Below are 17,762 nucleotides of genomic sequence, written 5' to 3' on the forward strand. Positions count from 1 at the left end.
CAATGGCTGGTACAGCTATATTAATCTTGTAATAGAGAAACCAAAAAGACTACTTCCCATTCTCATTAGAAAGCCGACTACACCGGAATCTAACTTTAAGGTTATATTTAATCTAAATATGTTATTTCTACTACTATAATCTACAATCTTCCAGTCTATATCTGCAGATATTTCTTTTTAATTTTCCCCCATTTTGAATAAAATAAAACACACAAACTTGAGTCTGAAACCTTTAAAATGTATTTACATTATATTGTCTTACACAGGAAAACCTTACAGGGCTGTTGGGAGGAAATAGTGATTACTGTCATTAAATAATTAGCATTGATTATTATGATAGTGTTGAGTTTCAGGCTCTCTATGTGACTGCAAACAGCCTCACATGTCTGAAAATGAGATGAAATATATATAAAATAAACAGCAATATTTGGCATAAAAAAAAGAAAATCTAAGATTATAGTCCCTTAAACATTTCATGGTCATTATGTACGGCCACGATAATATACTTCAAAACAGGCGTGACATGCAGACAAAGTAAAGAAATAAACATTCAATAAGCTGAACAGATGCAAAGGTCTCAGTTTTCTGTTTGAGGACTGCTCGTTCTCCCTTGGATTCACTAAGGTAGTAACTGAACGACAGAACGAGCACGCTTTGTTACAGCTGCTTTCACCTTCTGGCCTGCCATAAAAAACAAAAACACCAAACATCGGGGATTGTGATTGTCTAAGCGATGCTAAATGTTTCACAGCAAAAGAAAAAAATTCTCCTCGTCAAAAGGAGGAAAACATCTGAACGCCGGACTTTAAATTTCTTTAAACACTGAGCCGCAGTGCATGTGGAGTTTTCTACCAGACCTTTCAGTTGCAGTGCAGACAGAACAATCAAGTCAAAAAAGTCAAACTCAGTAACAAAAGAAAATCTCGACAGTACTTAAAAAGTATTGAGATAAAAATAAAGTAAAATAACACTTTGGATAATAACAATGCAGAGATACATGTATCAAACATAAAAAGATATTTCCCTTTGAGATCAAGCAGACAGATGATGGTTAAAGGCACAATATAAATATGCACACGGGACACAAACAAAACGACACACAAATACACATTCTTAACGGTCAAGCTGCATGTGTGTGAAAATCTTCTTCAGGCTCAGTTATTGTTCAGTCTTAATCTCATTCAGACTGGGGAAGGTCCATCCCTCTGCGCTCCTCGCCGTCTACATAACAAAACAAACCCCTCGAAATACAGTTAATGAGCAAAGTAGAAGTTTATTGCACTGTCATCCTTTATTTTTGATTCCCTCCTATATGATTTAGAAAGACTTTGGGTTGTTGTGAGGCTGAGTGACGGTAACTCAAAGTAACTGAGGAGGTGTGTAAAGCCATGTCTCGTCTACTTCTTTTCCCCCCCTTTATTATAATAATATCTGGGTCTTAGACTGCCTTCTGTACCACTTTCTGACATTCACAGACAAAATTAAGACTGCATCTAATTATTAATCATCTTCCTAATTAGTAATTTGATGCACATCATATCTACGACTCCAATAAGACCAACAGAGCCTCAAAAAGCCAAAAATATTCAGCTGCAAATTTTCTGGTACTTTGAAAAACAATGAAAAAATACTTTTATGAAAGGAAAGAAAATAAACAGAAAGAAAGAAAATCAACAAACAACAACGACGATGAAAGAAAAACAACACTCCAGAATATTTTATGCTTTCATCTGAAAGTCAGCAAGTTTCCCAGATTATAAGAATAACTCACTGTGATGATCTCTGAAGAACAAAGTTTCATGATCGAGGACTTTGATTAATCCATGTGTGAGAAACTCAGCCATCAAGTTTACACATGAACCCTGGACTATGTCCTCCCTGCACACCAGGAAGTAATCTGCTTCAGACGTGTTCTCATTTGTGGGAATATGTTCGGTTGAAGTTTGCGTGCAGAAAGCAGAGCAAACAAAGCTCCTCCGTTCTCGTGTATTTGTTTTAGAGAGGCGCAGGTTATTGACCCCAATGGACCGAATCAGACAAGGAAACGTCAAAAACATTTCAGGGCTACGGCACATGTATGAAAGCGTCTGGTTTAGTCTCATGTGTCCCTGCTGGGTCGTCTCAGTAATCCAGCCATGGATGCTCATATTTTCCTACTCAAACACTCTGAAAACATACTTGGGTTACTTGGGTCATCGAAGAAATAAAAACGCTACATGATCTTCAGCTGTGTAACATTTCTCTAAAACCACAGATGGGCTCAGCTTTTCTTTAAATAGGAGGAAAGTGAAAAGAAGACTTCTACTTTGTGATTAGCTTATGAGCAAAAAATAAACTCCCATTAATCGGGTGTTCACTTGTACTAGAACAATTTTGGAAAGACCAAACCAGCACACTTTAACCAGGCATCAACAGATCCATATCACAGTGAAATGAATATGACAGTGCGGACCTTTGAATCACGGTTTCGTTCTGGTTACAGATTTGTCACTCCACCTCTCTTCTGGGAATTCAAGGACACTTGGGACTGCGCTCTGAGGAGCCCAAAGGACACAAAGAGTGTTGATTATCATTGGCATAGGGTGGAAAAATGTTTTCAAGTCCAAATATATTCAAAACATCACCAGTCATGACAAAACTTCAGCTTTCAGCTTCAATTAAAGAAGCTCTTTACAGCCACAAGAGGAAAAAGGATAACTACACCAACGTCAGATATTTAAGTCTCACGTGGATGTAGTTCTATGTATGTAGTCCAGCCCTGGAGTGTAATTGGAGGCTATTATATTATTTATTCTTTATCATTTATTAAACTTTTATTACTTATTTTTGCAGTATTCTGTTAAGTCACATATTTGTTTTCTTGCCTTATAAAACATCAAATGAAGCCACGAGTCTGAAAACCACACAATGGGGGAAAAATAATAATAATAAAATTGTGATCCTTCTGCCCAGTCATCCATGAAACTGATGATGCTCTGTGCATGTTTTCCCACACTTATTACCACTTCCTGCAGTTTGCATCTCTTATCCTTAGCACATGCTCGGTGACCACGGATCACACACAGTGGAGAGGTCAGAACTGATGGTGCTGACTGATGGTGTGGTTTGGTCTTGTCGTGACAGTCAGAGATTAATGGCCCCTGCTGCCCTCCATCACTGAGTACCTTTTGTTTAATAACGGTCTGGCTACATGAGAGGCAACACATAAAAGTGGGATTAATTGATACTTGATGACTGTCAGGAACATAATGAAAAACATAAAGGCAAAATGATGCTTTCAAGTCACCCTGGAAAGAGATTTTTCAAAATAAAACGCTATGACAACCTCCACAGACAAAGCCACCAACAAACAACGTCTCCTTAGCCGTTTAAACTCAGTGAGAGTTGAGGGATGGTGTTCGCTGCAGGACTTTTGGATGTTTATGTGAAAATGAAAGCCAAAAACCGTGAAGAAGCTGGATAATAGAAGTCATCCCTTCCGTGTCCAAATCAGTGCCAGTTTCAGCCGCAGTGAGCTTAGCTGCCGTAGAGGAGGGGGTGCTGGGCGAGAGGAACCTTACTTCTGATGACTGACGCGTCCAGTTTGTTTCTCGCAGGCGGCTCCGACCCAAAGTCCGCCTCAAAGCGTTCACCAACACACAGCCAGTTGCAAGTCGTCAGACAGCGAGAGCAGATTTCTAACAGGTGAGTGTGGATTGTTGGGCTTGTGGAGAATTTTTCCACACACACAGTTTCACTCCACAAGTCACCAGTACGACGACAACATTTTTCCCTTTGAGTGCACAACATTCAACAGCATCCTCGTTACAAGAAGTCCAGTTCCAGCGCTTGGTGAAGGGACACGAGGTCGCCGTGACTGGAGATCCGCCAGAAAGGCATGTTGTGCTGCAGAGGGAAGGAGACAAAAAATTAGGCACAAGAAAGCAGAGTGTGTAATTGTAAAGAGCACAGCCTGACAAAGTGTTTTGTCCATGTGAGGGTCTCCCGTCTACATATGGCAACTTTATTTAGTTTAATTGTAGAAAAATCAGGGTTCCGGGGGAAGGGGGGGGGGGGTGTCACTAAACTTTTAAGCCAGACCGCTCCAACAGATTGTGCAAACATGCAAAGGAATATTTAATGCTTGACTAATTAAACATCTCTTAAATCCACTTTACTGCAGACAGTTTTCATGCAAGAGAATCCCTGGATTTATAATCACTTCCTAAAAATACATGGAAGAGAAAACAACTTCCTGGCTCTTATTTTGAAAGTTCACTCGTTGTCAACCAGCTTCCCCTGTCCTTCTCATCTTATATGTTTTTTCCTGACAGGTTAACTTTGTACCATTCAGGTACTTTCTCAGAGAGGATCTAGGATGAATCTGCTCTGGAGATTCAAGTCAGTCTAAACAGTAACTTCAGCAGGTGGAACAATGGCTCATTTATCTTTTTTGTTTATTGGTTATAAACCATCTTCTTTCATGCCAGACTGTAAATAACTGTTCAAGTCAATGTCATCCAGGATCAGATTCTCCTAGTAAACCATGCCTTGTTTCTTTTTCCTGGTACATGATCTCGTGATCAGGAAGAAAAAAGACAACAAAAACCATGTGTAACGTGTACCTGCATCTTTTTTCCTAAAAATCTGAAATTCTGCCTGTCCACACAAAAACATAATCGAATTGTTCCATTAAAATGGGTCAAAAATCATAAAATGCTGCAGATCATCCAATTTGAAATGAAATAGTTTAAGAAAAAAAAAAAAAAAGGCAAAAATGGAGTTTTACCTGTTTTGCTGCAAATTCCTCATCTCGGCCGTCACCGATCACCACATAAGTCACTTTTTTCCCAAAGCGAGAGACGATCCTCTCAAAGCAGCTCTCTTTTCCTACATGACAGGAAACCGCAGGGAAAAGGAAAATAAAGAATCACATAAAGATATAAACAGATCTTTTTTTTTCTTTTAATTTGACACAGAGTAATCGGGTTGCATATGTACCTATTTTTGTGGCACTGTAGATGTTTTCGATGGGGAAGACGTCTCCCAGGCCGTAGAGCAGCACTTTGGCCAGAGCTGGAACCAGCTGAGTCGTGGTGACCAACACGTTCATACACTTCCCCCTGTTGGTGGGTGTCACACACACACAGATTTATAACATCGTCATCCAATTCAACTGTACTTGATTTGATTTATACAGCACCAAATCACAACAACAGTTGCCACAAGGCAGTTTGAATTGTAAGATAAAGACCCTACAATAACTCAGGGTTAAGGGTGAATCTCAAAGATGCAAATAAAATATTTTAACAAGGAGTAACTAATCTACGACATACTACCTACGAGCTAAAACAATAACCTGAGGTGCTCAAACCTGGACTGGATGAGCAGCAGAGACTTGAGGGCAGTGCTGAGCCAGGAGTCTGTAACATTCTCGATCTCGGACTGAAGCCTCAACAGCAGCTCCCTCTTCATGGGATTCAACAGGCCTGGAACACCAAAAAAAACCTGAAGCAGACGTCTAAGCTTAGCCTTTGAGCCTCTTCACTGCAAGCTCTAAACTCCGTTAGGAGCAACACTGAAATGCACGCTTTTTACAAAATGCTTACAATGATCCACCTACTGTGGCTCAAACTCCAAAGTCTGAGTGCAGCTCACCTCCTTAACAGTTTGCTGTTTGTTTTTGGCTGCTGTACTAAAACATTTATTTGTGTAACAAGAGCAGGAAAACAAAGAGCTTAAGCTCCAGTCACTGCTGGTTTCTGGAAGCTGGGAAGAAAAGTCTGGTGTTTTAATGTGAGAACGTATTTTTCCTTCATCTGAGCTGCTGTCACTTAAGCCTTCACAGGACGGTGCTTTGCAAACTCACCCCCGACATTTCCTTTGTAAGTATTGTAGATCTCTTTTAGCCGGCGGTAGCGAAAGGCCAGTTTACGCATCCACTCCACCCCTCCCTGAACTCCTGTGGTGGTTCCTGATGCAGCTCCACCGCTGGGGCCGTTAAATCCATCCGCCATGAAGTTGTAGTTGCTGAAGCAAAGACAAACTACCTGTGATTACTCAGAACGACACAAAGCATTTTGTAGTGTCTGGGTTAGTTAGCGGGGCAGCGTGTAACACACCTCAGGTCCTGTCCATTGTCATCAGACGCCACATCCTCAACATGGACTTGATCACACTCCTGGAAGAAAACACAAGTAGAGGGATTCTTTTCCTAGTTTTGTTAGGGACTAATTAAATATGAAACTAAAACATGTATGACAAGTAATTGTGGGGCTTTTTGAACACCTTCAACCTGTTAAAACGGAAGGAGGTGGAACCAGAAAAAACACTCACCAGTTACCTGATTATTATTCACATGTATAATAAGATGCTTTTTGATTGGTTGTAAGTTTAGAAGTGCTCATGTCAGGAAACAGAGCCGCATTTGTTTGTTTAATGCAGTTCAACCGGTTTTTCACAGTCAGCCTATTGTCTATCTGCCTTCTTCCATCTGACATACAACTCAGTGAGTTTGTAAAAAATTTTATTAAATCTGGAATTCTGGTTTGTACCAGCTGCTGTGAACAAGCAAAAGCTGCTCGTCTCTCATATTCACTCCAGTCTAAACAAACTTCACTGTACCTCGAGGTCATTGAAGAAAAGATGGGTGTCTGCCAGCTCAAAGATCAGCTCCTCCATCTGCAAGCCCAAGTTCAACACAGTCGCCGGGTCCTGAACAAAATAAAACAGACCCACAATAAGCACGTTACACAATTCAATAGGTCTAATTTTTGCATTGTAAGCTCAAAGGATTCATCTTTAGAAAAACCAACCTTGCCAAACTTCTGAGCATAAGAGCCGGTGAGCAAAGAGTGGAATATAATGATGGTTTCATCCAGATCCCATAAAAAAATGCGCTGAAACACAAAAGAACAAGATTACCTGTTGGGCTGCACCCCATATTACAGTGAACTTTTTCCTGCTCCTCTAACTTTCCCATTATATTTCAAAAAGCATGAAAAAAAACCCCATAAACATAACTTGGGTTTGGACTTGACACAGAAATGGTTCAGTTCCTGTAATAGTTAATTAATATATCTATCATTGTAAGGATTTCACAAATGTCAAAACAAACTCACTGCTATTAATTATATCCAGTACTGTTTAATAAATTACCTCCAGGTCACTCTCAGCAGGTGGAGAGTTATCAGACTTCTTGCCCTTCCCTTTGGCTTTGCCCACCGAGTTCCTGCGGCCGACCTCGTCCTGATCTCGAGCTCCAGCGGGCACTGCCACAGCTGTAGGAAGAGCCGCACAAACAGGCAGGTTTTCTGGTGGGGACGCATCTAAAACGAGACCAAGAACATGAGCGTGGCAGCCAGCATAAAAAACAACCTTTAAACAAGAGAGCAGCTGAAAGAAGATTCTCATTTTAGTTATTTAGATTTTCCACTTAAATTCTTTTTGAATTCCACAGCACATTATGGGACTAAAAAGGAGAATTGGCTGCAGACTTTTTCACTTGTTTACTGAGGTGCAGATCCAGAATATTAGCTGCTCTCTTCACACTTCAGTGTAACCTGGTCTAAAGCTGACAGTTTAATGTCTGATCCAACAACTTTAGATCTTAAATTTCTCATCTGCATCTCTTAAATGTCTCGAGCTGTGCAGGGCTGCAGTGGATATCTAAAAAGAGCTCCAGACAAAACAGAACAGTTCTGTTATAAGTTCTTCCAGGATGTAGAACAAATTGCATCTTGAAAATGAAATTTTAGCCAGGTGCACAGGAGAACTGATAAAAAATAAATAAAATAAAAAGTACACTATACTTCATCCTAACTGTTTAACTAGTTTGTTAAATATTTCTACACAGTAACACAAGCACCTTAACAGTGTGTGCAGTATTCATTTAGTTATTTTTCAGGTTTTTATTTATGTAAAGTTAACTTAGAGAAAGACAGTACCATGAGACGTTTTGGTTTAAGTATTCTTACTGTGCTTTTTCCTGCTTTAAATGTAGGTACAGCAATGTGTGTTAATGTTACACAGCTATTTACTATGTGCTGTAGAACAAAGTGCTGACAGTTATTTAAGGTAAAGAAACCAAAAGCAGAAAAAAGGCAAAAGATAATGAAAAGCCAAAAACCTCTAGGAGGCAGTCCAGCTGAGGCGGCCTCCTCTGATTTCACTGCTGAATATCCAGCAACACCTGCACCGCCACTGTGGTCATCACTGTTAGGTAGCCCAGCAGGCACGTAGCTGGGAGGAAGAGTGTAGTACTGAGAGAACTGACTCTGTCCCAGAGAGTTATAGCTGCTAAAATCCTGGAGAGAAGTGAAACAACATACAAACGTGATCAGCAGAATGATGGGAAAGGACTCCACGCAGGGCTGAGTAACAATACGTGGGAACAATCTCATCTTTTCAAGAAGTTCTAATATCACTGAACATAACACAAACTCAGGTTCTGTGTCAGACAGTAAGATGAACCCTCTGTGATCAAAACTTGATCCCAAAAGCATCCACTTCCTGTGGATTTCTTCCCTCACTCAAAGACAAAAATACTGAAGTTTGAGCTGAACTTTTGCTCACATTACAAATGCTTTTAATATCCTTTTATAGATCACTATGTCTAGCATTCTAATCTCCAACCACAGCACACAATAAACATGTTGAGCACACACATACAAGACTTCTGCATTCCTTGCTTGAGATTTGCACCATATTAACACTTTGCTCGCATACATTCATAGCTTGAAAGGAATTTTTTCCTTTTAATTTTTGGTCATTTTAAAGGCAATTTTCCACTCCCACAGTGCACCAACCGCTCTTAAAAACACACACAAAGATAATTTTATTCTTCATCTTACTGGAGAATCACTGATTCTCACCTGATGGGCCACCGCCGAGGCGGTTGTAGTCGCGGCTGTAGCTGAAGGGATGTTGGAATACACACTGGATGTTGTGAAGCTTGAGCCTAGAGAAAGAAACATTCGCATTAAAAGAGATGCAAAGTCTAAAATATAAAAATAAAAATTCTTCTACATGATGTTATAATGGCAAGAGAGGAAATCAGAGCTGTGCCGCTGCAGGTTCTCCTTTACTGTGTTCTTCAAGTATTTGCAGACAGTGAGACAGAGTGAGATGGCAGCTTGCCTTGGCTGGGGTATGAGTAGTGCAGCTGGCCTGGCTGGGTTGAGGTATATGTGGAGCTGAAACTGAGAAACCCAGGCTGGCCACCAGAGGGCGCATCAGGCAGCCCTGTCTCTGTTTTTATGCCTGGCCACATAGCACCTGAAGATGAAAGAGAGCAATGGAAGCTGAAGATGAAGAGGCAGCAGGGGAGAAAGTGGGTCACTGAAGATGCAGCAAAGTTAGTAAACTGGGTACTCCCGTCAAGATTTGTGTTTGTGTGTAAAAGCAGGGTTTAAAAGCAGACTGGTTCAGCGCCAAAGCACAGTGAGGCTTTAAAAGCAAAGTCATGAAGTGTGATGCTTGGATTTTAGAGAGCAGACTGTCCTTAAAAAGGGTCGTCCTAAAAGAGCAGGCACTAACCAAAAGGTGGGAGACCGTAGGTCTGGCCTGTTTGGGGGAAGGATGAGTACACAGTGGACTGGGCCAGAGGAGGAAACGCCACCTGACTGGTGTATGACGTTACTGCTGGGCTGAAAGAGAGAGAGAGAATGACTACCTATAACAAAAGTGAGTACACCTGTAGCAGGTGCATTATACAAAACAAAAGAGCCAGGCTTTGTCTTGATGTAATAAAAAACAAAAAAAAAACAAAAACAACACACACACACACACACACACACACACACACACACACACACACACACACACAGAGTTGGATTTTTCATCACCACATTTACATACAAACACCTACTTTATCACTTTTACATTCGTAAAAGCACATTAGTAATCTAACCTGGTGGTCTGACAAGCCTGCAACATGGTGAGAGTAGAAGCTGCTGTACAAAAGGAGAAAACTGCAGCCATCAATAAAAGTCTTCTTTGGAACATCTCAACAAAATTAAAATGAGGTCCAAACGTTGCAGGTAAAGTCAGGATGCCACAAATCGTGCACCAAGGTTACTGTGGTTAACTAAAACCACACTAAAAAATAAAACTAGATTAAAAAAAACAACAACATTTTAATTAACTAAAACAACTGAAACTACTGATTTAGGTGTTGGTGAACCTGGAAAACTGACAACAATAAATAATAATTTTACCAAACTAAGATAACAGTAGGGATGGGTACTGGTATCCAGTTCCATTATGGCACCGGTTCTGACATAAACGGTAGTAACCAGACCGAAAAGCTGAACACATTTCGGTGCTTTATTTCGGTGCTTTTTTTTCCCTGAGATGTCATACACTTTGGATTCTAGCCAATCATTGTACCTTTCCAAGGATAGTAGGCGGGCCCAGGTACGTAAGTTCTGGCGACGCATAGCGTTTTTTTTTTAAAGCCGAGAAATGCACCGTATTGATAGCTTGCTGCAAGACCTCAGCAAGTGTGGTGCCTGTTATCGGTCCCAGAGTTAGCAACATCCCCCAAGAACCCGAAGAGGAGAGTTCTGGCCCCTAGCCCTGCCAGTGTAGCAGAAATGATGACGAATGATGATGGCAGCAGCAGCCGTTCTTCTCTGCGCAAGTAGCTTAATGTTGTTCGTGTGTAATTTACGTTGAGTAGGCTAACCACGTTATTAAATTAATGCACGTAAGGTGAACTAGCAAACACCGTCGTAGTTACATGCGGCTGTCTTCTTGTTTGATAGAGTGATACCATATATGCCCTATAGCTGCAGAAAAGGCTAACACTGTTATCTTTTTACAAAAAAAAAAGACACTGCAAAAAAAAGAAAAGAAAAAAAAAAACAAAAAAAAAAACATAAGAGGTTTTTGGACAAAGTTTGTGTTCTCCATTCTTTAAGCACCGGTTCGAGCACCGTTTAAGCACTGGCACTGTTTCAAAAGTACCAGTTTGGCACCGGTATCGGATAAAACCTAAACGATACCCATCCCTAGATAATAGTTCAGTAAAATTTAGTTCAGTAAAACAAAACTTGCCTGATGAGACTTTGTATCAGTGAGACTGCGAGTCAACCACTTTCCAAAAATTCTGTTTTTATTGTAATACTTGTACTGATTTTTCTAAATATAACCAAATAAAAATAAAACCTAATCAGAAAATACAAAACTATAATAACGGTCTCAAACAGATCTATACATTTACCCCACAATGATCTTCTGACAAGTTAATAACTGAGTGGAAACTGATTAGTATGCTTTGTTTGAAAACTTATTGCATATGTGAGTGAGAATGTTCCATTTTTCTCTCTATAAATCTAAAGTGATTCATAAAGTTTAATGTCTCACTTCCATGCAGCATACTCACTTGCTTCCCTGATAAACCTGTTGGGTGTATTCAGATGTGGCTGTGGCATCGGTGGCTGCAGGAAAAGAGACTATTTTAGCTACAAGAGCACTTACAAGAGTAACATCACTGTGCACTGTTTAGAGCCGAGTCTGTTTCTGTTCGTACCAGAATGACCGTACGAGTTAATTGAGTCACCACATGGTTGAGATCCAGCTCCCCTCTCTGCACTGGACTGCTCCTGTTCACCTGTGGCCACACATGAAATGTCAGTAAACTACAGCAACATCTTTGGACATTATGAGCCTTTGATTTTTAAACATATTCTACTGACCTGGATCAATTTGGGCTGTGGACAGGGCAGAATATGAGTTCTCCTGCTCTGATGAACCTAAAACAGCGTCTGGGCTCCCATCATCCCCCAAATCACTGAAAGAGCAGGAAAAATGTTATTGTAATTAAGCAGTAATTTAAAATAGGTGAGCCCATATAAGTAGATACCAACCCTGACTCTTTCTTCAGTTTGCCATCTACGTCAATCTTGGCCTTCTTTGCCTGCACATGCACAAAAATGCAGACACACAAGTCAGACAGCTCACACAATTTAAACAAAGCAGCAGAACACAGTCAGTTTTATTTATTTATGTAGTTTTAATTAAGAAAAAAAGATGCATGGGTTGACATTTATCAGCCAATGTGATATCAGCATGAATAGTAAATGACAACCTTCTGGGTAATAGAACAGTTCTTTACTGCACTGAAAACAAACAATATATAATATAACATCATTATGATCTATGCATCTCAAATCGTCCTGTGTTACAGCCAAAACATTAAACACAATGTACAGAAAATTAGCATAAATAAAGTAGAATAAGTCCATAAAATAAAGGTAAACTAACAAAACAAAACTGCTCAGTTAGAGAGATTAGAGGGAAAGGGCTAAATTAAATAGAAATCTATAGTTTAAAAAAAAAATACAGGAGTCCAATATGTAAGTAAAATATAATAAAAGGTAAAATAATGTTAATAAAACTCAAACTGAATGTTGAATATAAAACTCTAAAAAGTAAAACAGCTCACCACACTGACAAGAGAAAACAGCTGTACTCCGCTGTAAATAATTCTCGTGTATAAACAGATTTGTTATACTTTAATAGACGTATTTTGCGGGTAGCAGATGAATCTGCATATCATCGATTGTCTCAATTAACCATCAATTAGCTTTTAGATGATAAAAAGAGAGCAAAAGCCTTTTAATGCTCCACAAAAAAAAAAAAAAAAAAAAAAAGATACACTGTGAGAGTATTTCCTGCCTCAAAACAGGCCTTTGGTTGTGACCATGCAGGTAATCATGATTGGTCTATATACAAATAAGGCAAAAAGGTCTGTATAATCTAATTATCATATCATAAGTATATACACTTTCTTATCATTTTATCAGAAAACTTGACTGAACTTGAGTGATTAAGACCTTTAAAAAAAACAAAAAAAACCCTGTTAAACGGTGGGTATGCTTGGGTATAATGACATTTTCTTTGGCATCTCTCATAGAGATGAACACAAAAACTGAAAATAAAGATAAAGACTGACTGAAGCTGTCTCCTAAAATTCAACTTTGCATTGGCTAAAACAGAAAATATGAACAGAAAATGAAATATTTGCTATCTTAAATATTTGCATGAACTTTAAGCCACATTTTTGTTATCATACACAAAAACAACAGTTACAGGAAATCAGTAAAGTTACTATGCAAATGACTCCATGCATACTCACCGGCAGCTCCTGCGAGTCATCCATCTCTGCAGCGGAGCGGCCCGACATGTCTGCACACTCAGCCTACTCTCTGTACCTGGAGAGCCTGGCGGGACCCTGCTTCACACCACCACAGAAGCAAAGACAAACAGGCACAGAGTCAATGGTGGGAGCACAGTCTTATATAGTACCCCATACGTGACTCCCCCCTCCCCTTGTCCCATGAAGTGAATCCCTCTCCTGCCCCTATCAGGGTTCGATCAGTAGGAAGGCAGTGGCGATGAAGGAAGTGGGGCACCCTGCTCTAATCTCCAGCACGAGACTCGCAGGTGAGGCACGTGTGGCACGTGTGGCATTGACGCTCACCAACGTCCTCGCCACTCTGTTTTTACTGCAGGATTAAGGATGCGTGCCACCTTACATGCGAACTAACCTACATTCAACGAAAACATACCCTCTGGGAGCATTAGCTGCTCAGGTGCACGCTCTCATATCAATAGATGCCCCGGGGGGATAAGATCTAACCTCGTTTTGTCCACTGCTCACTTTAACGGGCCTCTGCCCACAGCTGGAGGGATGAGCATTTACTCAACTGACATAATGTAAAAGCAATCAGAGAAAATAGGTCAGTCTGCAAATTAACACCAAATCAATGTGTCAGGTAGGTGTTGTTCTTTGAAGTGGTTCATTAAAGAACATGCAGGCTTGTGCGAGATTTAGATAAGTGAATTAAAAAATATATATTCTAATGACATTTTTAAAGTTAACTGAATTAAAACGAGAAAAAAATTATTTTGCATGTCTCCCATTTAAGAAAATGAATTATCAATTGATCATTGGATTACCAAACATCTTTATTATATGAGTTCTCAGTCTAATGAATGCCTTCTGCAAAAAACAAAAAGACCCACTTAAACCAACAGATATAAATACTTATATAATGCAGCTGCAACATTGGTCAGTAAATTAACAAGAAAATAATAATTGTAGTCATTTATATGTAAAACCTGGAGTCAGCTTTTCAAATGGGAAGATCTGATTTAATTTTTAAAATCATAGAGTAAAAACTGAGTACCTTTCAGTTTATTGTTTGCTGGTCAGACAAAACAAAACATAAAATAATAAAGAAAACCAAAAAAAATTAAAAGAGAGCTTTCTTTCTTATTTTACTTCCACTTGACAGAGAAAAGATTAAACAAGTAAATAATTATTTGATTGTTTGATGGATTTAAAAAAAAAAAAGTAATTTAAATGTATTATTCAGGTTTGCAGAGTCATCAGCCCATTTGTTTTCCCCTAGGGATCAATAAAGTATTCTGATTCTGATTGATTCTGTTTGTGAAGATAAGAGTCATCTGATAGATCAGTCAGAGGGCCCGGTGGCGCCTGTGTCCGGCAGCCTCGCCTCTGTCAGTGCGCCCCAGGGCAGCTGTGGCTACAATGTAGCTTGCTATCGCCAGTGTGTGAATGTATGTGTGAATGGGTGAATGACTGAATGTAGTGTAAAGCGCTTTGGGGTCCTATGGACTAGAAAAGCGCTATACAAATGCAGGCCATTTACCATTTACCATCTGCACATTTTTAACTGACCTTGTGTATAATGGCAAAAATGTTCTGGGTTACAAGCAGCTACATTAAATACATATATGAGTGAGCCTTGTTGACCTCTATCAATCTGTCAGCAAACAACATATTTATCTGGTAGTCCCATTATGTTTTGGCTGACAGTTAAAAGACCTGAAAAACATTTTTAAGGTATAATTTTATTACATTATGATGATAGTAATAAAAAACAAAACAAAAAAAAAAAAAAAAAAAAAAAACACAGGTCAAACAGAACATACAGGGAACAAACGCTACAACTACAGGCTAGTTGTTGCTTCAAATACTGATATCAAGACCACTGAATTCCATGTACTGTGTAGCTATGCGTAATAGACATTTTTGGATAAGTCAATGAAATCCCAACCAATAAAACTCTTAGTAACATTTTGATAATTCAGCTAAATTTAATTTGGATGTGCCAAAATTTGTAAATTGCATGTCAGAATAGGGCTGTGTCAAGTACAATACTATAAATATAGTATAATGTAATATAACATAATATAATAAAAATAATTAAAATATACAAGGCTAGACAGTACTGGGAAAGTTAAAAACAATAAAAAAATTTAAAAAAATCTACATTTACTACTGAACCACAAAGTTGCTATTGAAAAGCTTCACGCGCCTTCTGCAAGCTGCAGACAAGCGATCTTCCAGGAATTTTCGGGACATCTGACTGGTCAGTAGGTGGTGATTTCATGCTGCTGCATAGCAAGTTAGGTTTGCACCACAAGTTACCATGGCAATATAAGATGTAAACTGCCTTCCTAGTACAGAAAAACTAATGGTTAACCCTGAAGTTACCTGGATAAGCCCAAATCCTGCTTCATAAAACAGGCTTCTGATAACGTCCTTTCAATTGCTGTGGTTTGTTTTATTTAAGAAGGGCCAGGCCATATTTAATATGAATATTCTATGAATATGAATAAGAATAACACGAAAGGGAAGTGTACAAAGTACACAAAAAAGTAATAAAGCATTAAAAAACGACATATGCAGAGACAGATAACAGAATGACAAAACCATTACTACAAATTTTAAAAGCCTTACTACACATTTTTAATATATACATTTAAATGACTAAAGCAATATGTGGTTAACACGGATTTATTATTACTAATTCACAACTCTCCTTACTAATAATTACTAATAACTGGTATCGCTCCTTAAAAATGTCATATTGATTGCCGTGTGCAGGCTGCAAATCTGTGTATGGACTGTGATTATTAAATGCGTTTGCTCTAGTGCACATGCTACCATCGTTGTTTGTCCTGTATATTATTCTAGCATTAATCCTGGAACGACAGATTGCATCAAGTCATGCGAAAAGTTCCCATCCATGACATCTCCAAATGCTAACAGACTACCGTTAGGTTAGCTGAATTTAGCACCCGGGAACAGTTTACTGTGAAGGTGAAGCCAGACATCGGTCTACTTCCTGGAGAACAGCAACTCGTCAGTTCTATCCGGGGACAAACGAAACATTAATTCGCATAGAATACTAAGTCAGACGTGACTAAATAATTTAAAGTGACTGGCACAAACTAATAAAAGAAACAAACAGACCCAAGTAAAAAGCACAAACTCACCAGCATTTAGACCACACCGGAACGCTAGCGTCCCAACGTTAGCAGACAATGTCGATTATCACTTATTCTTTAGTGGCAACTTAATTACGGTGAACTTTGCCATCAGCTGTTCAATTTGCATGCACTGCAGTCTTCCCAACTCTGTACACTGGGGAATTAATCACTAGCTGTACTTGTTTTCCCCCGGGCATAAAGTTTCCCGTTCCAGAGATTAGTCGGGACCAGCGGCCATTGGAGTAGGTACTGAAATGGCAGCGTGTGAAACCATCTCACTTCTGCTGCATTCAGCTGCAAAGCTGATTGCAAAACAAAAAGCCGAAACACAACAAAATCATCGAGACACGTCTTACCATTGAAGGAGCGATGGAGGAACGCTTTTAATTAAGCGCCTTTGGTTGAAACCACTATATGAAGCTTTGTCTGTTGTTAGGGAGCACTATTTTGCAGGAAGTGGTCGTTGCGGACTGTTCTGCGCATGTGCGAAGGGCTGATTCACAGTGAGACGAGAGCATCGCACAGACACAGGTGAGAGTAAAATGCAAACAGCTGTTATTTGAACAGGTGAGCATGCTTTGAATGCGTCCAGTTTTACCTCGGGGTTTGTTTTATCACATGAAAGCTCGTTTATATCAAACAAATTGTTAAAAAATGGTACAGTAAGTTCAGACTTTATTGATTTAAACTAACTCAGTCTAAGATTTAAAGTCCAGGTGTCATTTTCAGCCTTACTGTGATGTTCAAAGGACTGGACACAATAGTAGCACATAAATAAATTAACAATATATGAGCAATAATTCTATTATAATCAGCAAGTATTTTAAAATTTAAGACAATCTTAATGTTGAAAGATTTTTAAAACAGTAGACCAGCCATCTTCTTCTGCTTATCCAGGACTGGGTGGTAGGGGCAGCAGCCTAAGCAGAGAAGCCCAGACCTTACAGTAGTGTTCTAGATTATCTATTTTCTCATTAAAATGTCTTTATTTAATTTTATTTCATGTGTAGTTTTCACCTGCATATTTAAAAAAAATCTTTTTAATGTCTTCTCATACCTCAAGTAACTAACTTAACAATAAACTGAATAGTTAACAATGAAAACCACTGTCCGTTGCCTTAGAGTGGAAATATATATGACTATGCACTTAAGTGTGAGTGAACAGTATAATTGTGTAATGTGATCTGTAGTGAGAGTAGTTAGCAGGTGGAAGAGAGTCTGGAGAGAAGAGGAATGAAAGGAGAGGGAAAGCTCAGGTTGAGGGGTTTGGAGACAAAGTTCGGTTGAGATTGACATGTGCAGAGGAGGGAAAGTGGACACGCTGAACAAGGAGCTCCAGGCACCTCAGAGAGGAGGTGGTGGCGACCTCTAAAGGGACCAGCCGAAAGAAGAAGTCTATTTTTCTCTCATTTCTGGCCATCTGAATCTTTTCTCTTCTCGAGGAAATTATGTCCCTTGTTTAAAAACTGATTAGA

General features: G+C 39.3%; 1 protein-coding gene across 4 annotated transcripts; it reads right to left on the bottom strand.

Annotated features, from left to right (window-relative positions):
• Positions 1–224: 224 nt before the first annotated feature.
• eya3 (EYA transcriptional coactivator and phosphatase 3) lies at positions 225–16,756 on the bottom strand. 4 transcript variants are annotated; one of them, XM_086280082.1, is made up of 19 exons: positions 16,644–16,756; positions 13,121–13,216; positions 11,850–11,899; positions 11,679–11,773; positions 11,513–11,593; positions 11,366–11,420; positions 9,517–9,626; positions 9,118–9,255; positions 8,853–8,938; positions 8,108–8,285; positions 7,138–7,307; positions 6,795–6,878; positions 6,604–6,693; positions 6,102–6,160; positions 5,849–6,009; positions 5,354–5,468; positions 4,981–5,102; positions 4,769–4,869; positions 225–3,885 (listed from the first exon to the last, which is right to left on the bottom strand). In XM_086280082.1, exons 2-19 carry the CDS (start codon positions 13,166–13,168, stop codon positions 3,805–3,807), a joined length of 1,824 nt encoding a protein of 607 aa, XP_086136208.1. In that variant the 5' UTR covers positions 13,169–13,216; positions 16,644–16,756; the 3' UTR covers positions 225–3,804. The 4 variants fall into 4 exon arrangements, with proteins under 4 accessions (XP_086136208.1, XP_086136209.1, XP_086136210.1 ...); XM_086280083.1 differs by having other exon boundaries at positions 13,121–13,219; positions 16,644–16,745; XM_086280084.1 differs by lacking the exon at positions 16,644–16,756 and adding an exon at positions 16,294–16,594.
• Positions 16,757–17,762: the final 1,006 nt, after the last annotated feature.

Source organism: Aulonocara sp. 'chitande type north' Nkhata Bay, linkage group LG22 (genome assembly GCF_057382095.1).
Source record: "Aulonocara sp. 'chitande type north' Nkhata Bay isolate Kocher_YH1m ecotype deep benthic linkage group LG22, A_spYH_male_GT1.1, whole genome shotgun sequence".
In the NCBI taxonomy this organism is placed as follows: domain Eukaryota; kingdom Metazoa; phylum Chordata; class Actinopteri; order Cichliformes; family Cichlidae; genus Aulonocara; species Aulonocara sp. 'chitande type north' Nkhata Bay.

What these genes read in the sequence shown, in the direction of transcription:
- eya3 (XM_086280082.1), bottom strand. Translation starts at nt 13,168, where the DNA reads ATGTCGGGCCGCTCCGCTGCAGAGATGGATGACTCGCAGGAGCTGCCG. An exon ending in CTACTCATACCCCAGCCAAG is followed by an intron (nt 8,939 to 9,117) that starts GCAAGCTGCCAT and finishes TTCTTTCTCTAG; the next exon opens with GCTCAAGCTTCACAACATCC. An exon ending in CTGCTGAGAGTGACCTGGAG is followed by an intron (nt 6,879 to 7,137) that starts GTAATTTATTAA and finishes TTTGTGTTTCAG; the next exon opens with CGCATTTTTTTATGGGATCT.